This window comes from Helicoverpa zea, chromosome 3 (assembly GCF_022581195.2).
Source record: "Helicoverpa zea isolate HzStark_Cry1AcR chromosome 3, ilHelZeax1.1, whole genome shotgun sequence".
In the NCBI taxonomy this organism is placed as follows: domain Eukaryota; kingdom Metazoa; phylum Arthropoda; class Insecta; order Lepidoptera; family Noctuidae; genus Helicoverpa; species Helicoverpa zea.
The window spans coordinates 11,497,498-11,523,557 of NC_061454.1; the positions used below are offsets into that span (position 1 = coordinate 11,497,498).

The 26,060-nt window shown below is 37.5% G+C and overlaps 1 protein-coding gene across 9 annotated transcripts; it reads left to right on the forward strand.

Annotated features, from left to right (window-relative positions):
• Positions 1-952: 952 nt before the first annotated feature.
• On the forward strand, positions 953-25,114 carry LOC124645990 (transcription factor Sp8-like). Of its 9 annotated transcripts, none has more exons than XM_047185994.1 (17): positions 953-1,047; positions 8,733-8,850; positions 9,256-9,509; positions 9,637-9,711; positions 10,421-10,537; positions 10,949-11,065; positions 11,452-11,554; positions 12,189-12,440; positions 14,138-14,298; positions 14,620-14,706; positions 15,545-15,607; positions 16,578-16,697; positions 17,267-17,390; positions 19,064-19,265; positions 19,877-20,023; positions 20,321-20,465; positions 22,214-25,114. In XM_047185994.1, the coding sequence occupies exons 2-17, from the start codon at positions 8,802-8,804 to the stop codon at positions 22,376-22,378; spliced, it is 2,181 nt and encodes a 726-aa protein (XP_047041950.1). In that variant the 5' UTR covers positions 953-1,047; positions 8,733-8,801; the 3' UTR covers positions 22,379-25,114. The 9 variants fall into 9 exon arrangements, with proteins under 9 accessions (XP_047041950.1, XP_047041944.1, XP_047041946.1 ...); XM_047185988.1 differs by lacking the exon at positions 953-1,047 and adding an exon at positions 5,903-6,067; XM_047185990.1 differs by lacking the exon at positions 953-1,047 and adding an exon at positions 5,903-6,067 and having other exon boundaries at positions 19,880-20,023.
• The last annotated feature ends 946 nt before the right edge of the window (positions 25,115-26,060 follow it).

Consider the following 26,060-nt stretch of genomic DNA (forward strand, 5'->3'; position numbering starts at 1 on the left):
ACAAAGTCCCATATCCCCATAACAACAGAAACTTTGTCTTGGCATGGATATTATTTTAAAAAGCTTTTTAAGGCTAATATTCCTTTGGAGACCTTAAATTCCGTTTGGTATAAATCTTTCATAAGCTTGTGTTTCCCTATTCATCAACATTTGTAAAAGTTATACGTAATTAAGTAGGTAGTTTGTTCGGATCTCAGCAAATTGCTTTCGCAGTCTATAGTAACTACCCATGTTAAGAACCCTATTTAAATTCCCAATATCTACAAGACGCGTTTTGGGAGAGATAATCAATTTCCTAGCTTTTCCCAGTATATTGGGGTCAGCTAGTTTAGTCTCAACTGAAATGACGCACTACACGATAGCATTGAAAATGCGTAGTGCATCGTAAATTCAGTACAAGGGTGCATCATTTCAGTTCTACCTCTACATGAACCCTAAAAATGAGTCTCATCGTTACATAGTTATGCCAAACAAAACATGATCGACTTACAAAATATTCAGTTTATTTGCTTACCCTTTCAAGCGGGATGTTACAAAAATACCCCGCATCATAGACAATTTATGGGAGAGCTGAATGAACGAACGAATGATTCCTAATTCAATCAACACAATCATCGCGAACTTGTTTTTCATTGACATGAACAGACGACGTCACGTTGCGATATCGATCCGAAAATCAATAATTTAGTACCTTTTATAGACCGACACGTGGTAAACTTTTGCCGTATTGAAATTCGGTTACTTTCGAGCATACTTCATGAATTTAATTCGTTATGCTTTTGTATTTGCTGTGATGACAGGAGATGAATTGACTCGTGAGTAGAAAGTGTTGTTGGGAATTTGGCGGGAAAAAGTTAGACGGCCTCGGGCGCGGCGTAGGGCGGCGGTTACGCCCCCGCGGCCGATGTCGCGGGCGGGCGGTGGGTGGGCGCGTCTCTTCCGCGTTCTTATGAATTTTTAACTCTGGAGTTAAGGAAAACATTATTCGGCCTTCGGTAAGCTATGATTAACCTCGAGAAGGGTTCGGGGTAATATTTTTAAATTGTTGTAAGTACTTGCTTTATTTTTTGTGAAGTTTGATCGTGATACGTTAATTTTTTTTTTTAACTTTTCTATAACTTTCGATATAAAGTTTTGCGTCTTTACCTTATTGTGGTTTTGTTATGGTTTTTAAACTTTTGTGTCTGATTGTGGGATGCATGAAGTTATGGGTATCTTTATCTATTTTTAGGACCTAATTATAGAAATGTGGGTAAATATTTGTGTACTCAGTATCGGTAAATATCCATAAATCTTAAACTTAGAGAAACGTAGAACCACCTATTAATTCAAAATAAATCTTTCTAAAAGAACTAAGGCACTAATATGTATATTTGTTGTGAAAGGTAACTATGAGTTTTTGTATACGATACTATTACCTACCTCACTGTGATGTAAATCTAAAGTATGTCCATTACTCATCAATAACAATACAAAACAGCGCAATATTTCTCAATTCGACAAAGCAAATAGTCATCGACGTTCAAAAACACACGCACCGTGATTAATGGGCCCGTACATTGAACCAGCGCTGAGTGGGTGGGGAGTTTGTCGCCCACTCGCGTTTTTGCGCCTACTCTCCTAACGCTACTTGCCGGAACACTATGAGGAAATCACTCAAATATGTGATGCTGATGTGCTAATTACTGAGATGCAGCATACCTCGTGAGAGCTAGGGCGTGTCTGGTCGCGGGGCGGGTGGCGCGGGCGGTCCGGTCCGCCCACCGTCACTTCCGCTTCCGTATGCCCATAAACCCTACGGCTCCTTGACTGGACTCGAAAAGGGTACTTAACAAGCCAATGGAATCATTAGACAACCTCAAAGATTACTTACAGTAGATAGATAATCTTACGCAATAACGGATGACGTTGTATGCGCCGATCCTGATCAACAGGTTGCGATAAATATCAATAGTAGTTCGAATTATTGTTACATATTTATGTAGCTAAGTTCGCGGTAAAGTTTGTTTACGGAATTCTTATTTAAGCTAAAGATAAGCGCATATGATCAAAAAATATTGCAATTAAATGAGGTCAGTGAGGATATTGCGTAACGATCTATCAATTATTAAAAAATATTGGGTTGAATATTTCATTATACTTAGATACTTTCGTATTCAAAGGTCTCGGTTCCGACAGTGACGAATAGGTCATCTGGTAAATACTGCCTGGCTCTACGTTGTACCAGGAAACAGATGGTTAAAAGAGTAATTTTGATTTAATTATTGATTAAATCCGGATACTTAGCGAATTCAATTAGGCACCGTGTTAAAGCTCTCGGCACTCGTAGTGCTCTTATGAGTTCAACCAAAAATTCAGTGGGACTGGAATAGTAGTCTCTATCATTGAAGAAAATTGTACGGAAGCTATTATCGATGGGCCATCACAAGAGGTTGAGATGATGCAACTACTTAGATATTTTGCGGAAAGGTTAAGGAATCAATAAACCCTGTTTTGCTTTGTATGTTATATCTGCTAGACAGGAAAACGCTCAAGGCCAACGTTAGACGTAGACACACACTGCGGATTGTGAATGAAAAAAAAATGGTAAAATTGAAACTCTTCTAACTTCGTTGAAGATCTACTGCCTATGTAGTGCAGATGACAGTGAAGGTAGTGCATTTGCTGTTATGCAAGAACCTAGAATTCTCTTTTTGGGATTTTACGCAACTTGTGTTATGTCTTGGTTTTAAGGAAATATTTGCTATAAGATTTGGGATTTAGGAGAGCAAGGTCAATCGCTCTACCATATTACTTTACTTAAAAGTTTTAAATTTTGTACTTCCAAAAAATCCCGAAAGTTCCCAACCGATCAATTAGCTTCCCTATAGTGCTAATACTACTGTAGATATACCCTTTTAACACTCTAATTCCATATTACATGCATTTGCAATAGACATGGGCGTACTCAGGATTTGGGAGGAGGGGGGAGGAGCAAAATATATAATCATCGTGTATAAACAGCACATAAATATGTGTTAAAAGTAACAACATGCATCCATCAGACGAATGAGTTCTACAGTTACTAGTTAGTTCTACAGTTCTAGTTTACAGTCCGCTTATCATCATCAAGTCCAGGACACAGTTTGGCCCGTTCTGCTCAACTAAGCTAAAGTTTAGATTAACTGCGATCTCGGTATTTCCAATAGTATAAACCTGGTCGTTTATGTGGATGTTAACAATGGAATGTTATTACGTTTGTAGTGTCAATCTATACATTGTTTGACGCTACTGTCTGAGTACTAAAAATAATCTTGCGTTCTTACCAGCTCAGGGTGGACTATTTGTCAAGTGTAATTTTTGGACTGGTCGGTCGAATTTATTTTGTAAGAATAATAATGTCACAGCCCTATTATCAAGAGCAATACACATGTATTACTGACCCACAAAGGAAACACTGCGGGGCATAGGCGTAACCATGGAGGATCGAGAGGGTGCTAGTATCCCCTCATGCATGGACCAGAAACGAATGCTGTTATTACCTTGAACTAGATTACTTTTATTCAATGGTTTAATGCTCTATTTCAGATTCCTGATTAAGAACTGACTTTTTCATATAAATTGTTCGTTAATAGGTTTTCTTATTTTGCGGAACCGCGTGCACCACGCTTTTCGAGACATCTTCTTCTTGAAAACTAATGTGTTAGCTTCATGTTTGATAATTTCAAGTTATCCATACAAGTTATGTATATACAGGCCGGATGGCCTCTGCACCGGAAAGGAAGCTATCTATCTTGATTACTATCTTTTAGATAAAATGCGGGCGCATGAACTTGTTTTAATCTGCTTCTTGCTAGTGACTATTTATGTGGCACAGGTTTACTTGCATCTGCTGTGTTAGTTACTTAGCTCCCTGGAATGCTATCATCTGCCAGTACCTATACTTCGGCCGTTCAGAGAATGCGTTCCTGACACCTATCAGTTAGTCACGACTATAGTTCGGCCATTCAGAGAATGCGTTCCTGACACGTCGCGATTGAACTGACGACGTAACTACATTCATTGATTATTGATATAATAATGTTGTTTTAATGCTCCTCAATTGTTAAAACGGTAAACAACCAGCAAAAATATTTTTATCGTAACTGCAACGCCATTGCAAAGTTACGTCGTCAGTTCAATCGCGACGTGTCAGGAACGCATTCTCTGAATGGCCGAACTATAAGTACATGATTCGAGCTTTGAATTAATGCGCTATCATGAAATTTTGTATGCTCTTGCTTGAAGTAACCTAAAGTATGTAAAATCATATCAGCTTTTACCGTCTTAAAACAATGTCACTTACGACCTGAGGTCGACTGCTGCAATACACTCGCATTACTAATTATCTGTTTTGTAGCAGATTTGCCCGAACTGAACAATGAACCGAAAACAATGAACGCCGATGATTTCATCAACACAGTTCATCGTCTAATTAAAATGGTTATACGCAAACAGCATCACGTCACTCCGCTACCGCATGCCGCGCCACGCCGATGAGGTACACCCATAATAGATTTTAGAACGTATAAGAACGTCGTATATTCATTAACACGTCAATCGCATTTTTAACCTTATGGCACTGTGATACGGCTCAAAATGCAACATCAGCTAAAAAGAAAACTGCGTACTTGCGTATGCATGTTCGACATCTATTTGTATAGAAGTTTAAGCTTTAAGTGATGTAGTTTTAGGTCCGAAATGGTGCGTTAGATGTGCGAAATAATTAAGCTGGGGACACGCGCTCTCTCGGGGCGGCTGTTCATTCGTGCATAATGGACTCGGGGCATTGCGACGCGACTGACGCTTGACAAAACGTGGTCCGACTTTCACTCTCACTCCAAACCAGTCTAAACCTATAAATAATGGGGTCGCTATATCTGCAGGCGTAGAAATTTGGAAATGCAATTTGTCATTCTCTAATGGGGGCCCTTGCTAATGCTGATATATTAACGATGTTATATGACAAGCTCTATATTTATCTTTTATGTTTAAGATATAAACATGTACTAGCGAATTCGATATTGGTTTGAATAGTTTTTTATACTTGACATAATATTTAAATTATCCAGCGCTATTGATATTATCTTCAGCTAATGAATTAATTACAATGAACGAAGCCCGAGGCTTCAGCTTCAGCAAGTAGATACACGTGTGATGCAACACGTTCCTTTGCTTTTTTATTGTAATGCAAAACAGTATACCATTACACTCGGTGTTCAAATAAATAAGATCTCTCATGCGTACTGGTTGCCATGTGCCTGTTCACATTATATAGCAAGAAATTTAATTCCTCTAATAACCATACAATGGGTGAACTCGATCCAACACTGATAAGAGTTACTCAGACACGAGTATGTTGTAATCTAGCATACGGTAAGGAGTCAAATGAACAAAGAATCGTAAGTGCAACGGCGTATGCTTATCGTTTGTTTACAGGCCACGTCTTGTTAGACGATGCGGCTGGCGCGCCGACCGGCACGACATGTGTGCATTTTTTGCCCGCCCAAGGAGGCCGCGGGCGCGAGGTTATACACCCATTATTACGTCCTTCCTACTTTCAATTATTATTATCGGGCGGCGGCGCCGCACCCGCGACGGGGAGGAGGAGAGAGGCGCAGCTGCTGCCTACCAATAATCAAGACCTGTCTCGGTCAGAGTGAGACGGAGATAGCCCTGGATAAGTTTTAATATCAAGATAAATAAAGCCACAGACGCTCATATCTTTGGTTGAATTATAAATATAATACTTGACAAATTATATCACCCCTCAACCAACTTCTGGATCCTTGAGAATCCAAGATATTTGATAAAAATGTATATAAACGATGTAAATCCGAACGCGATAGGAGGCGGATCTCCGAAAATTGCCGAGCGCGCTCGGCGCGGCTTGCCAGTTCGCTCGCCGCAGTTTGGCGGCCGGTCGTGAGGATGGTGCTTTCTGTGCGTGAACAAAGGGAAAATATTGTTTGCAAGTGTAAAGTAGATGATGTCGTCTGAGCCCACAAAAGTGAAGGTGGAATACATAAACGAGGACAAAACCAGCAAGGTAAAGAGTGCAAAGTGAAAGGATGCAGTGTTATTGTGTAACAGATCGGACGCCAGCGGGCAGCGGTCTCGTGTCGGTCGGTGCAGGGGGAGGGCGGGGCGAGTGCGGCCCCGGCCGTGTGGGGCCCGCCAGGCCACACGCAGGAGGTTGTGACCGTGTTGCTAGCAACTCCCTTGCCGAAATAGCATCAGCGTCCTCCTCCGGTTCCTCTTATCATTAATTCCCACCCATTTCCAACCAAATAAAAAAAAATGTTTTAAATGCTAAGATCGCATCATACTCTATAAAAAGCAATTATCACCAAAAGCCACAGCACATCATAATGAAATAAGAAATTCTAATGGTAGCCATTTTACATTACATGCATGAACTTAAACATAATTTCATGCGAATTATAGTCATAAAGCAAAAGAAACCTGTGTACATACCTTAAATTAACTTATTCGATATGTTGCTGTGATAGCCTACTTAGCAGCTGCATAAAAATCAGTCACGCGATTTGAGGTGGGTGGATCAAAGGGCGGCGGCGGCCTTGCCTGCGACGACTCCCGGCACTTGTTAGGAAAAGGCGTGTCGACTCACAACTATTACGATATATAAACTTTGCGAACTGTTGCAGCTACAAACTTTACACACACGTGGAAACAACTTTTCCGTAACACATAGTAAAGATTTAAATTGAAATTAAAACAAGTCAAACGGTACAAAAGCTTTCCAAGTCAACGTAAAATAACAAAACAGACTGAATGAACAATAATGAACATTTTGTCTATGATGATGAAGATATTTTTATTTATTATTCAAAATATCAATCAATCATTCCGTTTCCTTCTTTTCTTCTGACAATTGACAGGTGCCAAATTATGAAAACAAACGGATTAATTTGTCTTTTGAATTTGTAAATAATTTTATATTTATTTATGGAATGCATACATCAAATTTATTTGAGGTGAGAATTTTAAACATATCGTTAATATTTCGTACGCGTATCTATTTCGATTCCATATTGTCACCCAGAGGGGTTCGTTTTGTCGGAGCTTCCTTTGAGCGCGACGAAGAGCCCGAGGCGACGTTCCTGATATTTTCCCCCTTTTTATTCCCCTGATCGCTTTGTGCGCAACTCGGCCGATCTTCAGTAATAATGTACGTATAGAAATACCCATAGTTACACTCATTACGAAGCAAGAAGAGCCAAAAAAACTACAAAGATTCCTGGTGGAACTTTATTTGAATAGGTTCTACTCAATTACTCATAGTGTAGAGAAAGTATGAGACCTATCCTTCTTAATTATTTAAATTCTGCACAATAATTCTGATAACTCTATCAGTAATCATGTACACAGATAGCTACAATACTATTGATTGCAATAATATTATTTTAAATAGCTCAAATTTCCTTCAGTGTAAATCCATACAGAAATACGCTATATTTACTTTCCCTAACAATGACATGCTGTAATATTTCTCAAGAATAAATTCCTGTTGAAGATATTTATTGCTATCTCAACAACAACCTCAGACCGTGTCTTGATCTTTGTGATGCAAATTGTCTTACAATTCCCCTAAAAAGGTATATTACTAAAGCAATGGATAGATTGAACTCCTGTATGTATTGATAAAAAAAAAATCTTTTCATTAAATAATTGTAAAAAATCTGTTACAAATTATCCCTACAACACAATTTACCTGCTTTATAAATAAGTTATTTGTACATCACTCCATTTTATATCTAATATTCAATTCACATTATTTTTGTTCCACAAAAATGGTCTCAAAGACATTGAACAAAGTTGTATTAGCCAGTTACTGTAGATCAGAACGTAAATAAATGTTTTTATGCTAATTAATCTTTGTAGCAAGGCAATGTCATATGTAAAACACTTCATTATTTTATATGTACTACCTAAAGGACTGTTTGAGTTGATATATAATCGGACTCTCGTTGGTATTTACTTGAGTAAATAGACCCACTATTTACTCCCTCTGTAAGGACTTATAAAAAAACTAATTTTAAAAGCGAAATAACCACTCACCTTTATGAATCATAGTTAGGAAAATATCTGTTTTGTATTCACAATCTGTATGCATTGAGGAAATTGATATACATAAAAACATTATAATAAATTCACAATCCAACATATAAAATTCCGTTCAAAATGAAATTAAAATAATTTATGTGTTGCATATAAATAATTCTGCACTGTTACTGGTGCGGTGCGTCTTATCATAAAACTAGTTAGACTCATTAATTACGTCTAGGAGCTGTCTAGACTTTCTAACCCAAATATACCAGCCTAATTGCAATTCTGTTTGAATAGTCATTATTGGCCTCTTTGATGTCTCACTGCTGTTCACTTCAGATATACATAGACAACTAGCTGTTGTCTGTGGTCCCATCTGCTACCCGGACATGAAGTAAAGTTTACCCAATTTTACTTAAATTGGTTTGAAGGTTTTGGCATGACAGCAAGACAAACATGCAGAGATACTTCTGCTTTATGATCAATATGAGTACCAAGTACTGACAAAAGTTTAAGGCTCATTTTCAGCTACAAACATTCTTTTGTTAAGTTAATCAGGTCTTCACCATCATTATGACTTTGAAGTAGTCATAGCTGATACACGATTCTTACTGAGGTGTAAAAAGAATAATGTTTGGTTACAGGAAGGCAACGGCTCACAGTCGCCCCTAGCTCTCCTGGCGGCGACGTGTAGCCGGCTCGGCGCCGCCACCATGGGACCAGAGCAGCAGCAAGATAATAAGGATCAGCAACAGCATTTTAGTAAGTACTGGTCTATGTCATCCGAGGGTAGTGTAGAGTCCATATATTGAAAGAATTTTTCAATCGGTTCAGTTGTTTCGGAGCGAACAAACAAACCAATTGATCCTTTTTGTAAGAGAAGTTAGATTATTTTGCTAAATCATATTGACCTAATTTTAACCGCCTAATATGGTGACACCATAATTTCATGCAAATAGATCAACTGCAGTCACCACAGCTAATATAGTATTTTAAATACAATTTTACTTGTTCAGTAGCTTTACAGGATATCTTTTATTAGCATTTAGATGTTATATAGACATTATTTTCACAGAGATATTATTTTCTTTTTTTTTATTAGTAATTTGAGTTTCGTACTTATAACCATACTCTAAATCACGTAAAAACTCATATTTTACTTTCCAGGTCCACAGCAACAGCAACAAGCTCAGCAACAACAAGCGCAGCAACAGCAAGCGCAGCAACAACAGGCGCAGCAGCAACAAGCGCAGCAGCAACAGGCGCAACAACAAGCGCAACTCATACAGCAACAAGTGCAGGGCGATGCGGCGACTATTGCCGCGATACAGCAACAGTACTTGCAACAGCAGCAACAACAGCCGCAGTTGAGGGTTATTAGTTCTGCTGTGGTGCAACAGTTGAGGGCACAGGGATTATCGGTAAGTAGAAAACGTAACTATACTTTTCTACAGTTTCTCGGGATCTATGCTTTCTCAGGAAGTACTTACTGGCCTGATTTGTTACATGGTGTATGAAGTGCTATAGCAAAGCTTGTTCTTTTTTCAGGGCAATGAGTTATCAGCAGCAATAGTGAACGCAGCAAATTCGGTTCCAAATGGAATTCAAGTGCAACAGCCACAGGTAAATTAAACAATAATCTTTTATTAATTTATTTTATTACTAACTATGTGTCTGTTATACACGAACTTGTTAATCATCATCCAACCTTTTTTACTGTCCTACTGCAGGACAAAGGCCTCTTGTCTTACGCGGTGTCCTGCGTGAGCGACGAACGCGACGCGACGCGACGCTGCGAACGCGACGAACGCGATCAACTCAAAGGAATTCCCTACATGCGGCCTATGTGACAGTCTGCGGCGAGACGCGACGTAACGCGTACTTGTTTTGAGGGCGACCAGACGCGACACCGCGAACTATTCAGAAGCGTTGATTGTTGTGGGACAAAAAAAACATAAATATTAAAGAAATCGTTTATTAGTACAAACAAGTTGGAAGATTGTTGCTGTCTGTACTTTAAATATGAACTTTCAAGCAAAATTGTAACACAACTTCTCCATGATTTGAGAAGTAATGACCAAAATCACGTAGGACATCTGTCGCGTATAGCATCGCGTCGCATTACGTCGCGTCGTGTTGCGTCGCGTCGCGTCGCGTTCGTCGCTCACGCAGGACACCGCGTTATCAGAGAACGACACCACGATTTGATCAAGGCCGGTTGGCTATATCAGACTTAGTTATATTTTCATTATTTTTATGGAGCATCAAACAAAAATGTTTAAGTTATCTTGAAAGTATAATATATAACAGACATATGTTGTGTTGTTTCCAGGTGATATCGATGCAACAGTTGCAGTCGTTACTGGGAGGCGGCGTGGTTTCGGGAGAAGGTGCTACGTATCAGAACACGCCGCAGCAACTCTTGCAGATACATCCGCAGTTGTTACAAGTATGTATTTGCAGTTATTGCAGTTATAAAAATAGTAGCAGTAGAAAATTATTTAGTTTTAACTCACTCTTTGGGATCTTAAAACTTTTAAAGAATTTTTGTATTCATGCTTAAATAATACATTAAAATACTGTCCCAAACAAATTGTCACATTTTCGGCCCCCTATTAAACCTAAAATAAATACTAGTTACATAGACGTAGTGAACAGTTGGCTAAAAATACTTATTATTGGACATTATTTGTGAGAAAATCTTTCATCCAGTATTACCAAGGCGTTACCCAAGTAACTGGGTTGAGGAGGTCAGACATGTAGTTTCTTCATTCCGTTAGACTGGAAGCCGAACCCAAGATAGTAGGGAAAAGGTGAGATAATTCACATTTAAATACTAATGTTACACTACTCATTACAGCAACAACAGGGTGTGTACGGCGGGTGCCTGGTAGGCGGCGTGGGCGGCGTGGCTCCCATGCAGGCCGTCACCGTCGACGGACAAGATGCGCTGTTCATACCCGCACAACATGCTCAGGTAACTTACTGTAACTATGATTAATTTTAAATATAAACTGAGGAAATGGTCACTAAAATCATAAAGACTTACATACCTCGCAATAGAAACAAGAGCCATAGCCGACCCCAACTTAGTTGGGAAAAGGCTTGGGACATGATGATGATGATATACTGTGTGACACTTGCAATTCTGCAAAATTTTAAAGCAATGTCTTAATGAAATGTTAGTATATACTGTGAGATGTGACCTATTTTCTGATATTGTAGCTCCCAAAATATGCTTGGGAAAACGTCGAAAATTAATACAATAGGGAAAAATCGGTATTGAATTTCACTAAGTGTATACATATTATTGTTTCTGGCAGTACTTATAATATTCACACAATATATGATATTTTATTTCAGAATTTCTCAGGCATGGGTCAAGTGAGCCTTGTAAACGGCCAGTTGGTGCGGACGCCTGTCCTGCCCGCTGGCTTCCTACAGAACGTCATGCATTTACCCACCGGTATGTAACATCAACGCCTTTTTTTGTAAACCACTTTTTATATTAGCTTAGTTTTATCGTAAAATAATTTAAAGCCATAAATTCCAAAATAATTCTAAATAATATGATTCCTCTATAGAGGACGTAAATCGCTTTATCGTAGGTCCAGTTTGAACTGGTTGTTGTAGGTTTTTCATAAGCTTTGATTTCACTAAACCTCACAGACAGCTTCGGGATTGCTTTGGGATTAACTTTCCATTCAAAGGCTTCGCTTTTCAACTAAAACATTCATTCTCTTCTGTACCAATGAAACTAAAACATATCACTCCATTTATCATGAGGTAGTCTTTTCTGTAGACTAGATGTGAAAAAAAATCTATAAGAAATATATATCCATGCATGTGTGTCAAAGTTATTTGTATTAGTCGATGTTAAAATTAGAAATTTGGTTTTGAATTAAGATTTCTATAATTTTGGCTGTCCAATTATATTTTTTTACATCTTATTATCAACAATATAGACTCCAATAAAACATTGACAAACAATGTTGGATACTTTACACAACTAGTCACCATCGCATGTTCTTTGCTTCTAACGTACAACTGTCATACTAATCTGTGTTTTTCCGCCCCCTACCCCCCACCCCACCCGCTAGCAGAGCAGCAGGCGACCGTCACCATCCCGGGCACTAACCTTACCATCCCTATAAGCGCTTTGACGGGGAACCAACCCATGATTACCATCCCGGGGTCGAACATATCTCTGCCGGGGCTTCAGGCCAATCAGACGATCACGATCCCGACCAGTCAGGCGATATCCATCCCGTGTAGTTCCGCCGGAGTCACGCCTGCCGACAAGCAGGCCAACGGGAAAGACAACAAGCCGCCCACCAGCCCCAATGGACAAGGTTGGTGAACAGGTCACGAGTGGACTGTTTTGATCGTCGATCGCGGTGTGTGTGTGTTACGGATGAAAGATATGACTATGACTTGAAATTTTTAGGCTGCGGAATGCACTGTTATAAAATTAGACTTCAGAAAATTCTGCTCATGCTCGTTTTGACAGTAATCAACTTGCATAGTAAGAGAGACAAAATATTCAAACAGAAAGCGTATCGGAACGTATCCAGGATTGTATATCACCATACAAACAAAAAAAAAATTTTCTATTAACTTTTTCACATCATGCCCATAATTCATGTAATAAGACTTCGTCCTCGAATTTTGCGGGCAGCGGGGCGGCAGCGGCGGCGGCGCGGGCGGTCACCGAGTGCACCGCTCGTTGCCCGCTCCCGCGCCGCTGTATTCGAGGGCCGGTCCATTTGATTATACGCGTAAGATCCTGCCGCTCCCGCGCCGCCACCGCTGCCGCCCCGCTGCCCGCAAAATTCGAGGCCGAGGCCTAAGCGATTTTATTATCATGGATATTAAAAAATCTTATAATTAGTATTCTTGTAATGCCATTTGTAGTACTGTTCCTACATCCAAGTGTAGTCATGTAATTTTTATCCGTAACATACACATTGTAAATACCATTTTCCATGGCGTTAGGTAAGTATTTGCTTCATAAATCGTATTAATGAATCTCAGACATTTCAATAACGGAAGTTCTCACATTCATCCTAATTTCGTCTCCCAAGCTTTACAATAGAATCTTGCAATTACATTTTATTTGCTTTTGTGTTTAACTACTCATGCACTTTTCGCTGTCATTAGTTCACCTTTTAACAAAAAGTATTTTGTCTCTTCACATTAGCTGCAATGAACATCACAACATCAATAAACTATTATAAAAATACAGTGAAGATTTTAGCTATTCCTTCAAAATAACTTTTAAATCTGTCGGATGTGTTACATTAAAAATTACGCATATTCGAAAGTTGCTCGAGCGTAATAGTCTGTGACTGTACATGCACTTCATAAGTATATTTGACCGCAGAACTTTCTGAAATGCTGTAAAGTATTGATATAAAATAATGCAAAAATTACTTTTAAAATGTTTGAGTTATTTTTCATATTTCTGGGGTCATTTATATGCTTTGTTACAATGTGTTAGTGTAAGCAATTAGTTTTAGAGCTTTTTATGTAGATAGATTGTCAAGTAAAGCAGATTTTTTAAATTTATATTTTTAAGACATGGGTGGTATAAAACATACCATGTAACCTAATAGATAGTTAAGAAGATACTGTACTATTACGCAGAAAATAGTTTTTATACAAGCTATATCATCACTGGCCCAGTGATAAAAAGGCTTAATTAAAGTTTTTCTGACATCATCTAAATCGGTTGAACTTCTTAGATTCCAAATCGGAGTTCCTAGCTAGTCCTCAATTTAATGTTTGCGTAAGCTTCTTGTTCAACATTACCTACTCAATTTTTTATTTGTCCTAGGTGAACGACAAATATAAAGCAATTTTTTCTATGAATAACAGTAAAATATATTTACGAAACAAAAGAGGCAGACATTAAACCTTACCTGAGATACTCTGAACAATAAAACATGTTCCAAATTCAAGTTCACACAACAATTCCTACCATTTCGCTTTACATTTGTCGTTCACCACACCATACCTCAATCACACCTCTAACCTAACTTTCCCCCAGGCGGCAGCGGCGGCATCGCGGTCCGCGGCGGCGTGGGCGGCATGGGCATGGTGCCGGTGCAGGTGCCGGTCAGCGTGGCGAACGGGCACACGGTGTACCAGACCGTACATCTGCCCGTACACGCGCCGCAGCACTTGCAGATTATACCGCAATTGCAACAGGTGTGTAGTGGTTAATGCTGTTGGGATTGTCATCAGAGATTCAGCATGAATTTACAAAAGTATAGAGAAATACAGCTCTACATTTTGGAAAAGAAAACATGAAAACCTTTACTACCTTACAACGTGGTCTTAAAAAGTACTGGTATAAAAAGGTAACTAATGGTCGAAACTTAGCACTAAAGCCGGTACTTTTAAGACCAGTTTTTAGTCTTGTGGAATTACTAATATATATTTTTTGTAACAAGTACAGTTTAGACGATGTCTTCCATCACTTTATGTTAATAATGAAGTGGGATGACAACATGCCTTGTTTTTGTACAGATGCAAGCTCAACCTCAGATGGCGAGTGTGTTAACGCCATCAGGACAAATTCAGCAAATACAAATAGCGTCACTGGCTAATGTGCAGGTAATATTATCATTTTCTCTGTTTCTATTGTCTACTATGTTACTTAGTCTATACTCTTATTTGTATGTACAGTTCTTTGTTCACCTATTATAATTCGTAGTAGCAAAAGTATCAAAGCCAGAAAGTCTGACAACCAGTCTTAGTTAGGAGCTCACCTGGTGAGACTGGAAACCGACAAGCCTAGGCAAATGAGTAGCAAAAGTATATTTCATGGTCAGGATATATTGAATCCACAAAAATATACACACCTTGAATTTAGGACTTAACTGTGCCCAAGAATGGCGAGCTACTATTGTTGTATTATCCTACTACTCAGAAGAAAAAACAAAACCACAATGCTTCTATTCAAGCCAAACATATTTACAACAATCGATTCTGCGGACTCTAAAGGATTTCGCCAGTTTTTGTTAGAAAATTCCATGTAGGTATTTATTTCAATTCGGAGTTAGCCCAAAACAATAAAAACTTGTAAAATCCTGTGTATGTCTTCTTGCTGACATCGGATGACTTCCCATTTGAGTTCCGTGTACGATAGTACCTAGTTTTTGTTTCTGATTAATCTCTGGACAATAGACATCTTATAAAGTATTTAAAGTTAAAATCCAAGCCCAAATACTTTTATGTAATTTTGTTCAAACAAGTGTTTGGGAAACACTTATATTTTCGCGGTCGTAATGCAGAGATATTAAAATAGTTTGTTTTCAAGATTTGTAACCCTTCTTTTATACATACATCATACCTATTTATAATTTTGACTTCATGATAGCCTAATTAACTAATAACTTTAGACAATAAGTTGATAACAGCTGTAAATATAAGCTGGGTGTTGGTTTGGTAGCAGGGCGGCGGTGCGCAGGGCGGAGGCAACGCTGGCCAGTCTCCTGCCACCATCACGTTGCAGGTGAGTTGTACTTCTATTTGATAATGCTGGCCGAATTGCTCAAAAAGATTTTTTTTAATATGCAGTAGTATCATTAGCTTTTTATATTGTTCCATTGTAGTGGTTTAGGCCTCTCATATATTAGAAGGCATCATCATCCTCCAATCCTTTTTCACACCTATGTTGGGGTTAGCTTCCAGGCAGAATTCGAATTCAATCGAGGAATTTCAGAATTAGAAGGCATAATCTGCCTATATACTAGAAGTATGGCAAGCTAATCAGCAATGTGTGTTGTTTGATAAATTTCATAAATGGAACTATGTTTGTGCCAATACCACGAAAGAGGTTTTCCTTCAGGGAATAGTACCTCAAAGCACTGACATGCTTTTGGTTCTCTTTGACAAAGTTATCTAACCTTTTTGGAGTAATTTTAGTTCTTTATTTATTTTTTCATAATTAATAATGATTATTGCGTTATTTGGGATTATTTATTTATTCATTTTATATGTAGGTACTTGTGTAGATGGTAGTTTTGACCTAGATAATTAACTTAGTACCTAACATAAAATTAATGTTTTCTTAGCTTTAACAAGGGTGCTGGGTGCTTGAATTTTGTTTGAATTGGTTTGTTTAGATTTTAGAAGGATGGGTGTGTATCTGAAAATAGGTCACACTCTTATCAGTCATATATGTCATTTGAAATGATGATTGTGTTTGCTATTAGCGCTTGGTCTTAGTTGTAAATAAATAATCATATTTTTGTAGAGGTACTTGATTTTTTAACTATGACTATATTATTGATATAATATTTTTAAATACATTTAATTCAGATCATCAATCATACAACAGCCATAAAATAAAAACTTTGAGTAATTTCTTCTTGAGCTATCTCCGTACCATTAAACCCATATCATATGTATTTATGGACCATTACCATCCCATATTTAAGTAAACCATTTATATCTATCACGCTGCTTGGATACGGATAAAGGCGGTCTCGAACCCCATGCAAGCGGACTCTGGGAGCATGCAGCAGCAACAACCTTCCCAGACGATTATAACAAGCACTCCCACCGGCCAGCAAGTCACCGTCATTCCCGCATCGAGCAATGTACGCGTCGCGAATCTTGTACAGGTAGTCTCTTCGGCAATCTTCGGCCCCCGCACGAATATTCCCGAAGCGTAACCGTTATTGTTGTTCGTACGTCATGTGTTTCCGAACGAGTTTATTGCCGTCGCTTCTCTGTGAGCCTGCGCGGTGTTTCTGGGTTAAACCATCATTTGTTTTTTTTGGAAGTTTAATACTGCGTAAATAGCAGGTTTGTAAGCGATTTTCGGCTATTTATTTGTCGTTTTTAATGCTAAATACTTGTGTAATAACGCTGTGAGCTTACTTTTGTGTATTCTATCTGGGCGGATCCGTGTTATTTTATTTGACATATTTATAATGTCACTTCGTCCCTATGTTATTAAATGTAATTATCTGGTGATGGGTTAACCTCAGTAGCATTATTCTTTTGATTATTTCATATCATAGACTGTGTTTTGGTGTAGTTTAGCAGAGGTGATGAATATTTAATGACGATAACATAACCTCTTTGATCGGCGGCTACAAACTCGTTCAGTTTTGTGTGAAGTTTGTGTGGTTGGCGACAAGGCTGTATTGTGGTACTTTTGCAGGTTCCTACGCTGGGCGTGGGTGGCTTGGGTGGTGCCGTGCAGTTGGTACCAGCTCTTGGGCTGCCAGGAGTACAGCTGGCTCAGTTGCAGCAGACACAGCCTCAAGCAGCACAGCCTCTCATAGGTAAGAGTGTAAACTTTTTAATAAGAATTATGTGCAACAGCGAACTCTTAATGTTGTTATTAGTTTAAGAATTTACTTTTAGCAAATAAGGTATCAACATCAGCCTAGCATTTTCTCAAGTTTGTTGGGTTAGTTTCTGGTCTAAACAGATGCAGCTAAGTATCGATGTTGTATATAGAGCAACTGCCTCAACCCAGTGACTTTTTCAACCAGATATCAATTGGTCAGCCTGTCTTTTTGGTTTCTTACTTCCCATATAACAACTGCTAAACAAGTTCAAATGACAACTGGGATCCACTAATTTTATGTGTCATATGATTGGAGGTACTCATCATGATCAGATGGTCACCTACCCAAAGATCCACCGTGCAAAATGTTGTTTAACCTTATGATTGGTTATATCGTGCAGCTGTCACTACGCTTAAAATATGTATATCGACATTTAAATCCATCATGTGTTTGTAAGCTTAATTGGATTAAATGAGGAAGACAATATTAATTAATTAGTTGCATAAATAGTTGCTAGCAGCAATACTAACCTACATATTTACAAATATGACTAAGTTTTCCCATAATTTTCCATTTATTTATAGTAACTGTACCCCATAGTTTGATTAGTGGTACATGGTATAATTAATTGGAATTAATTGACATTGTTACTTTGAATAATTGTTAGAGTATTCTACCAAATTGGGCTTTTATTTTGAAAGTAGATAATTCATAAAAAGTCAAGGTGAACCCTTGACCTTTCAAAACCAGAACTTAAAACTCTTTTTATGTAACAGAATTAATAACACATTAGTCTCGCTCTAGGTATGGTATTAGCTTCATGCAATGAATTATATCGGAATAAGTCAGAGAATTTGTTGTCCTTCTTGGTTTTTTCTGTGCTTTAGAACCTACAAAGTATGTTTTGAGTCGACTGACAAATTAAATTATTCCCTTATATACAACATGTAACTTAATTAACGCACATCCTGAAACTAGTTTGTTCAGAATCGTTTACTGAATCGATTTATATCATTTTTAATATAGGTAATTTTTTATCCCAAAAATAATTAAAACTACGGAAATTATTGTCATATTAACCTTGTACAGTCAAAACAAATTCAAATAGACCGTAACTCAAAGTAATAAGACTTCGTGTATTGTCGGCTTTTTCGGTAGTTTCGTTATGTTGTGTCGAGTCGAGCGGCGCGCGGCGCGATATTTGCGTTCGTAGTAGTATGACCAAAAAGTTCTCCAAGAATTGGTATAACTAATTTAGTAAATAACAATGCATATACATGTTAAATTAAAAATTCAGTGTATGTATTATGATTATAACATAATATTCTAATTGGGGTGTTTGAGGGTGTGCGTTAATTACGTTACATGTTGTATACTGTAGAACATCTCATCAGATTTTATTTAATATATTACGTCAACTAATGATATTCTCACAAATTGGTTACCCTGTGCAACAGACATATATTTTTATATTAATCATTTTGATTGCAAACACAATATAGGTAGAGTTTGGTAGTAACTGCTGTGCCCCTGATTCTACATCCTTGTTTCCAAAAAATCTCATTACATACTCATTAAAATGTCTGCTGCTACTCTTGGCTGCTGTACTCTAAATTCCATTCCTAATCTTCAAAGTATTTAAAATTTGTCACCCTTTTACCCAGGCCAACAAATCCAGCAAGACCCCAACGAGCCGGGCAAGTGGCAAGTGGTGACGACCCACACGACAAGCGGCGGCAGCGCGGCCACCACGCCGCAGCCCGCCGAGTGCGAGGCCGCCAAGATGCGGCCCTCCAGCCCGGGCCAGGGCAAGCGGCTCATGAAGAGGGTCGCTTGTACGTGTCCCAACTGTGACCAGGGAGAGAAGTTAGTAACGTTTTGTACTGATATTTTATAACATTTGAAAACCTTATCAATATTTGTTTGAATTTGATGTTTGAGGTAGTGTGACACACAACTTTTCACTTCAGCAGCGAGAACAAATTTTATTCCCGCCGAACGTCTTTTGTCATTTTTTTCTTTGGGGGTTACTAGTGAGACAAAGCTAATCAGGATAGCCATGCTTTTTTCACAAGTGCAACGAAACCTTCATGTTTGAGCTACTGAAGTGAAAATAACTATTGTCACAGAGACTAGTTCATATCCTTCCTCCTGACTGTGAATAAAATGAATCATCTGCCTACCCTTTTTCCGACTCCAAGTCGGATTGAAATGAATAAAGATAGCATTTTATTATTGTTTTACTCATGTGATGAAGGCAGATGGAAGGAGAAAACATACTGCGCCGACCTCAAATAAAAATATATTTATATTGGAATAAGGGCAGGCAGGTGGATGATGAACGTTTTATTAAATGTTGTAATGCATGATGTATGATGATGAGCATTTTATTAAATGTTGTTAAACGCATGTTATTACGCGTAACATACAGCATGTTGCTAAAACAAAAGTGATTGACTGAGCACCCTTGTTTGCAGTAGACTAATGGATCGCAAGAAGCAGCACGTTTGTCACATAGCCGGCTGCAACAAGGTGTACGGCAAGACTTCGCATCTGAGAGCTCATCTGCGCTGGCATTCTGGAGAGAGGCCGTTCCTTTGCAATTGGCTGTTTTGTGGGAAGAGGTAATTATTATTTTTTACTTATTTCTACTGCCTTTTTTAAAAGGTTTGTGGACCTTTGTGGTCCGGTAAAATTAGGCACTAAGTAAAAAAATAAATTGATAAACATCAAACTGGAAAGTCTGATTAAAGTGGATCCGAAGCTTTTCCTCAAATGAATGGATTACGTTTGAACTCGACTAAGTTATTTACAAAATGAAATGTTTCTAACAAAACACCCTTATCAGGAAAGCTCAACCATTTCCGAATTTCGGCCAGCAATTTGAATTTAAGCTAATTATGTAATGCAATTGTATCCAGGTTTACCCGATCGGATGAACTCCAACGTCACAGGCGAACACACACAGGAGAAAAAAGGTTCGAATGTCCCGAGTGCCGGAAGAGGTTCATGCGGTCAGACCACCTCGCCAAACACGTGCGGATACACACCAAGAATAGAATTACGGTGAGTAAGATAATTGGCTGGACAATTCAATGTAAAAAGCTATGCATTTGTTTTACGTGATTGTTACGCCGTAATGGGAATAGGCATGATGACAGTAATCAAAAATCATTAAAATAATATATTTATTAAATTAAACTTGAAGCTTGGAATATAAAACGCGCATTGTTTTCTTTATTAATAATGTGATTAATATGTATTTTTATAAAATAAAATTACGAAATAAGGCAATCCGCCATGATATCTTGAACACCAATCAGAGCTCGTGACGTCATTTCTCAAAACAACTCGCGCGAAAGCGCGCGAACGTCACATTTCGTTATTGTGAACTTCCACTGCGATCTTTGTTTTTAATTAATTAGTTGGTTATAACACGAGTTATGGAGCCCGGATTTATCAATGCAAACAGCGCTAATTTGCCTAGAATTGATATCATAATGCTGGGAAAGTTTTTGGCATCAAATAAAGATTTTTGTTCAGCTGAATTTAGAAATGTTAAAACTTCCATGTAAGTATACTAGTTTAATTAAAAAACAATGAGAGATGAAACCTAACCTCGAAATAGTTATTTACATTATAAACTATGCTAGAATCTAGAGAACTACGTAATAACTTACATCAAAGTGATCTTCACAAAAATAAAGTTGTACCCTGGGCAATATTGCTTTTGAATCTCGCCTTGCAAGTTTAAGCCACTTGTTTCGTATTTTTGTAGGTATTGTGAGGAACGTACACAAATAACTTATCAGGAGTTGTTTTGGATGTGTTCTTACTTGGTCCCCCAGTGACCCCACAACACCTATGCCCTTTCGAATTCATATTTAATAACACAAAAAACTTAATTATTGCACGAGCGTTGTTTACTTGCGTCTTGTAATTTCAGTCGTGACGTCACAAGTGACACCATGACACTGACAAACGTTTTCGCGCCGGATTCAAAGTGGACAGAGAAAAATGCAATTATTTGATAAAAAATCTTCGCATTTTCTTAAAATTAATAATTTTTCATATAAAATAGACGTATACCTACATCATACAAAGGAATTTAAAAATTTGTCATCATGCCTATTGTTGTATTGTGATTGTCTTCACATATCACCATGCTCTAATCGTTTTTTCCACTCAAATATGGGTATAAAGCATGCGTGTGCTATCTAAAAGCTGATGTGTCGGGAGATACGAAACAAACTTGTCTTTCAGTTCAGTTTTTACCCGACCACCAAGAAATATTACGTTTTCCGATCGTATATTCCAGTAGTCATTTGCCCAGTTTTTTTAAAATTACAAGAGCTCTGTCTCCTAAATAATTTCAACCCTAATGCAAAACACAAACCACACAGCTAATAATTTTTATTTATTTATTTATTTTATTACATAGGAACAGCAAACAGCCAGAATATACAATATACAGCAGAAATAAAAACATGCATAATTAAAATTAACAATATTCTAGCCCACAACACTGTTCACAAATAAACAAAAGTATAAAAAAAAACATAAAAATACGCTAGGATAACTTACACTAGGTACAAATTAACTTAAGAAGGTACATAATTATACTTATCTCTCTACATACTTAAATACTAAAACATCTAGACATGTGAAAACTAAGCTCAGCGGGCAATATCTAGCTCGAGGGGAGTTCCTTAAGTATAAGTCCCTTGAACCTATTGAGTGAGCATGCAAAGATGTAAAACTAAATAATAACAAAAAACATATGTACTTAAAAAATATATCATTCCAAATTCCAGGAGGTAGCAACATCAACGCAATCAATGTACTCAGACTCCGGCGACGATAGTTGCGACGAGAAAATGATGCTCACCATAGAAACCGTTCACAACGAGGGCGACGGAGAAGACAAGATGGTGCTTCGCCCCAGTCCCAAGATGGAGCCCGACCACATCGACAGCTAGGACTCGAGCAGCGACGAATAGACACGTCGCTGTAAACATTGGTGATAGAAAACATTTAAAGAAAATTCCACCTTATGAGGTCAGTCTTAGAGGTGTTTTTTCTAATGCGTAGTTACCTGCAACCCTATGGGAGTGAGGTCGGAATTTTAAAGAGAAGCTGTCTTTTGTTTTTTTGACAGTTGATTTGTATTTGTATGGCCAAGATTTTGTCAAATATAAGACCAGTTTAAGGTCTTTTTACCGGATAGAAACATCGATAGTTTTTGGTACATCTCTAGACTGCAATTTTTGTTGTCGCTTTTGCGAATGGTTCATAAAATTAAATCTGTAATGGCTGCCAGATTATCCGTCGATGTTTTTAATCCGCGTACTATAAAAGTCTAAATCTTGGTACTTGAATGTTGCAATAAAAAGACAAAATTATGAACACATTATAATTACTTCAATTTTTGAGTTTTGAACCTAAACGATATGAAATTATAAAACTTTAGGTTGTTAAAGAATACGCAAGTGAAAAACGAGATTATCTATGTATTTAATATTTGTTAGTGTATGTCGTATTTTTATATGTATTGTTGGAAGATTTATTTATTGAACATCATTATACTTTGGAACCGCCTGTACGAAATATGTGAATTATTGAAAAGTTGGTAGCAACTAAAATTTTCTTCTCAGCTTATTAGCTAGTCTGAGAATTTTGTTTTTAACTAAAATAATACACTTTGTGATAGTACACTATGTATGAAGTGAATGCAACAAGTTGGTGAATCAAAAGTTACCTGTGTTTTTGCACAGTAGACGTGGTTTTTTACTGAAATGCTACTGCGCAGCCAAATTGCTGTCCCATTCTTCAGAAGGCATAATACAATATTCAGAAGATACAATCTGATATGCCATATTATCAGAAACAAGTTTCTATCATTTTAAACTCGGTATTTATTTGTATAGGAACAATTATACAATAGATAATGAATTAAAACAATAAAATTAGCCAAAATTAATGAATTGAATCAAAGAACTTCCCGTTTGTACAAACATAGATGTTGCTTCGGTCAGTTTAAACTTAGACGCACCCGTAGCATGAGTTTACCTACAATATTCACAGACGGTACTTATAAGATTAACATTAACTATTTAAATACATTATGTACATTTTGCTTAGATATAATTTTAATAAAAAAATGAAACAGCAACATTAGGCTAATTTTTTGGCAAAATAATAAAATTGATATTAAGGAATTTATTGTTTTCAGTTAAAACTGATTGTTAGGGAAAATATTTGTAATAAAAATTGTGTCATATTCGAATATAAATATGTTTAGCAATTGGTCTGTGATCCCAAATTTCGTGTAGTTGTGATTCGTTAATTTTGCTGTTTCGTTTGACGCATTGTACTTACTTGTAAATTGTAAATATCATGTAAGAGAATCTAAATAAATATAAAGCAATTCATTGTATATGTCTTGTTAGGTATATAAGATATATTTTTGTACATACTCTACAAATGAATAATGCCATAACATAGCTTTTTAAAGTCATTCCAGAGGGGACTATGTTAATTTATTTAGATGGCATTGAATTGTAATATTATGCATATATATTGGGAATCTGAGGTGATTTATGTTGAATAAGTCAGACTGGCTATATTAGCCAATCTGCATCTACTTCCTTACTAATATTATTAATGCGAAAGTAGGTTTGTCAGTCGGTCCGGGCTTTCATGCCAAAATTACCATACCGATTTAAATGAAATTTGGTATAGAGAGAGTACAGCTAGAGTCTGAGAACATTTTATCCGGGTGCGGGAAACGTATGGAACCACGGTTAACAGCATGCAGGTACACTATAGCTCAGTTAAATTTGTAGATTTATTGATTAAATAAAATATACCAAGCACAAGGAATTTCGTGTTAATTCTCAATTAGTTATCTGGTGTAGGTAAAAAAATATTAATAAAGGTAGAACTTCTAATACTGTATTTCACCAAGCTTATGTCATAATTATTTTTATACATTCACTGCACATATTTAGACAGGTATTCTAACACCATATTTATTATGTTCAAACATGCAGTTATGAGAACAGCCAAATGGCTACGAAACGAAATAAAAAATTATGAGTAGTATTTAAATATTAGTTTGCTGTTAAGAATTGGATTATAAGCGACTTAAAATACGCACAAATATAATTGTAAATTGTTCAAAGTTTAAATTAAAAATTGTTTTGAGGAGTTTGTAATAAACTATAACAAATCCCGTGTCATGGCGTGATCAATTGAAAGTCTAATCAATATCTGAAAACAAAATTAATAAAAGACAACAATTCTCAATTGTCAAATTACTTTTAGGCATCAAGAAAATCGTAATTTTTTGACTAACTATCGAAAATGCGGAAGTCACATAAAAATTATCCAAATTCTACTACGAGAGAGATACAGGTGCATAAAATGTTTCACGGATATCACTACATCTCTTTTGCACTAAAATCTGGAACTACACACAATGTGGCATGTATATTCAAATAGTATTTCTGGATGGGTTATATATTTTTTGCCTGTAAAAAGGACCATATGTGCGTTTTACATCGAATCGGAAGCTGGGTCCAATTTCACCGCTTATTATATTTTATCACTGTCTGTAAATATGTACTAGAATAAATTATTCCCCCTTCTCTGTATTTTGTAAGTTGTAAATAATTTTATTTGTTGAACGGTTAAATAAAATATTTTTTATATTATTTGGTGGTTTTCTTGTTATGTGAAAAGGTGTCCCGATTTTTAATTTATCTAATTAAGGCACTACGATTTATCCACGATAATAGGATACATTCCTGGTCCTGTTCTTCAAAAAGGGAGACAAAACCCAGTTGAAGAACTATCGACCCATTTCCCTCCTAAGCCACGTCTATAAGCTGTTCTCAAGAGTGATCACGAACCGACTTGCGCGAAGACTCGACGAATTCCAACCACCGGAGCAGGCTGGGTTTCGGAGCGGATACGGCACCATAGACCACATCCACACAGTGCGGCAGATTATACAGAAGACCGAAGAGTATAATCAGCCCCTGTGTCTAGCATTTGTGGACTATGAGAAGGCCTTTGACTCGGTTGAAATCTGGTCTGTTCTGGAGTCCCTGCAGCGTTGTCAAGTAGATTGGCGATACATCCAAGTGATGAGATGTCTCTACGAAGCCGCTACAATGTCCGTCCAAGTACAAAATCAGCAAACAAGGCCCATACCGTTGCATCGAGGAGTGAGACAAGGGGATGTTATTTCCCCGAAACTGTTCAATGCAATGGAGGATATGTTCAAGACGCTGAACTGGAAAGGACGTGGCATCAACATCAATGGCGAACACATCTCTCACTTGCGATTTGCTGACGATATCGTCATCATGGCAGAAACGCTGCAGGACCTACAACAAATGCTGAACGACCTGGCTGAATCTTCTCTACGCATCGGCCTACGGATGAACTTGGACAAAACCAAGGTCATGTTCAATGAACATGTTCTACCGGAACCGATTGCGATACACGGTGCCGTTCTCGAAGTTGTTCGGAAATATGTATACCTCGGGCAGACATTGCAGTTAGGTAGAAACAACTTTGAGGACGAGGTGAATAGGAGAATTCAGTTGGGTTGGGCTGCATTTGGGAAGCTACGTCGAGTCCTAACATCGTCGA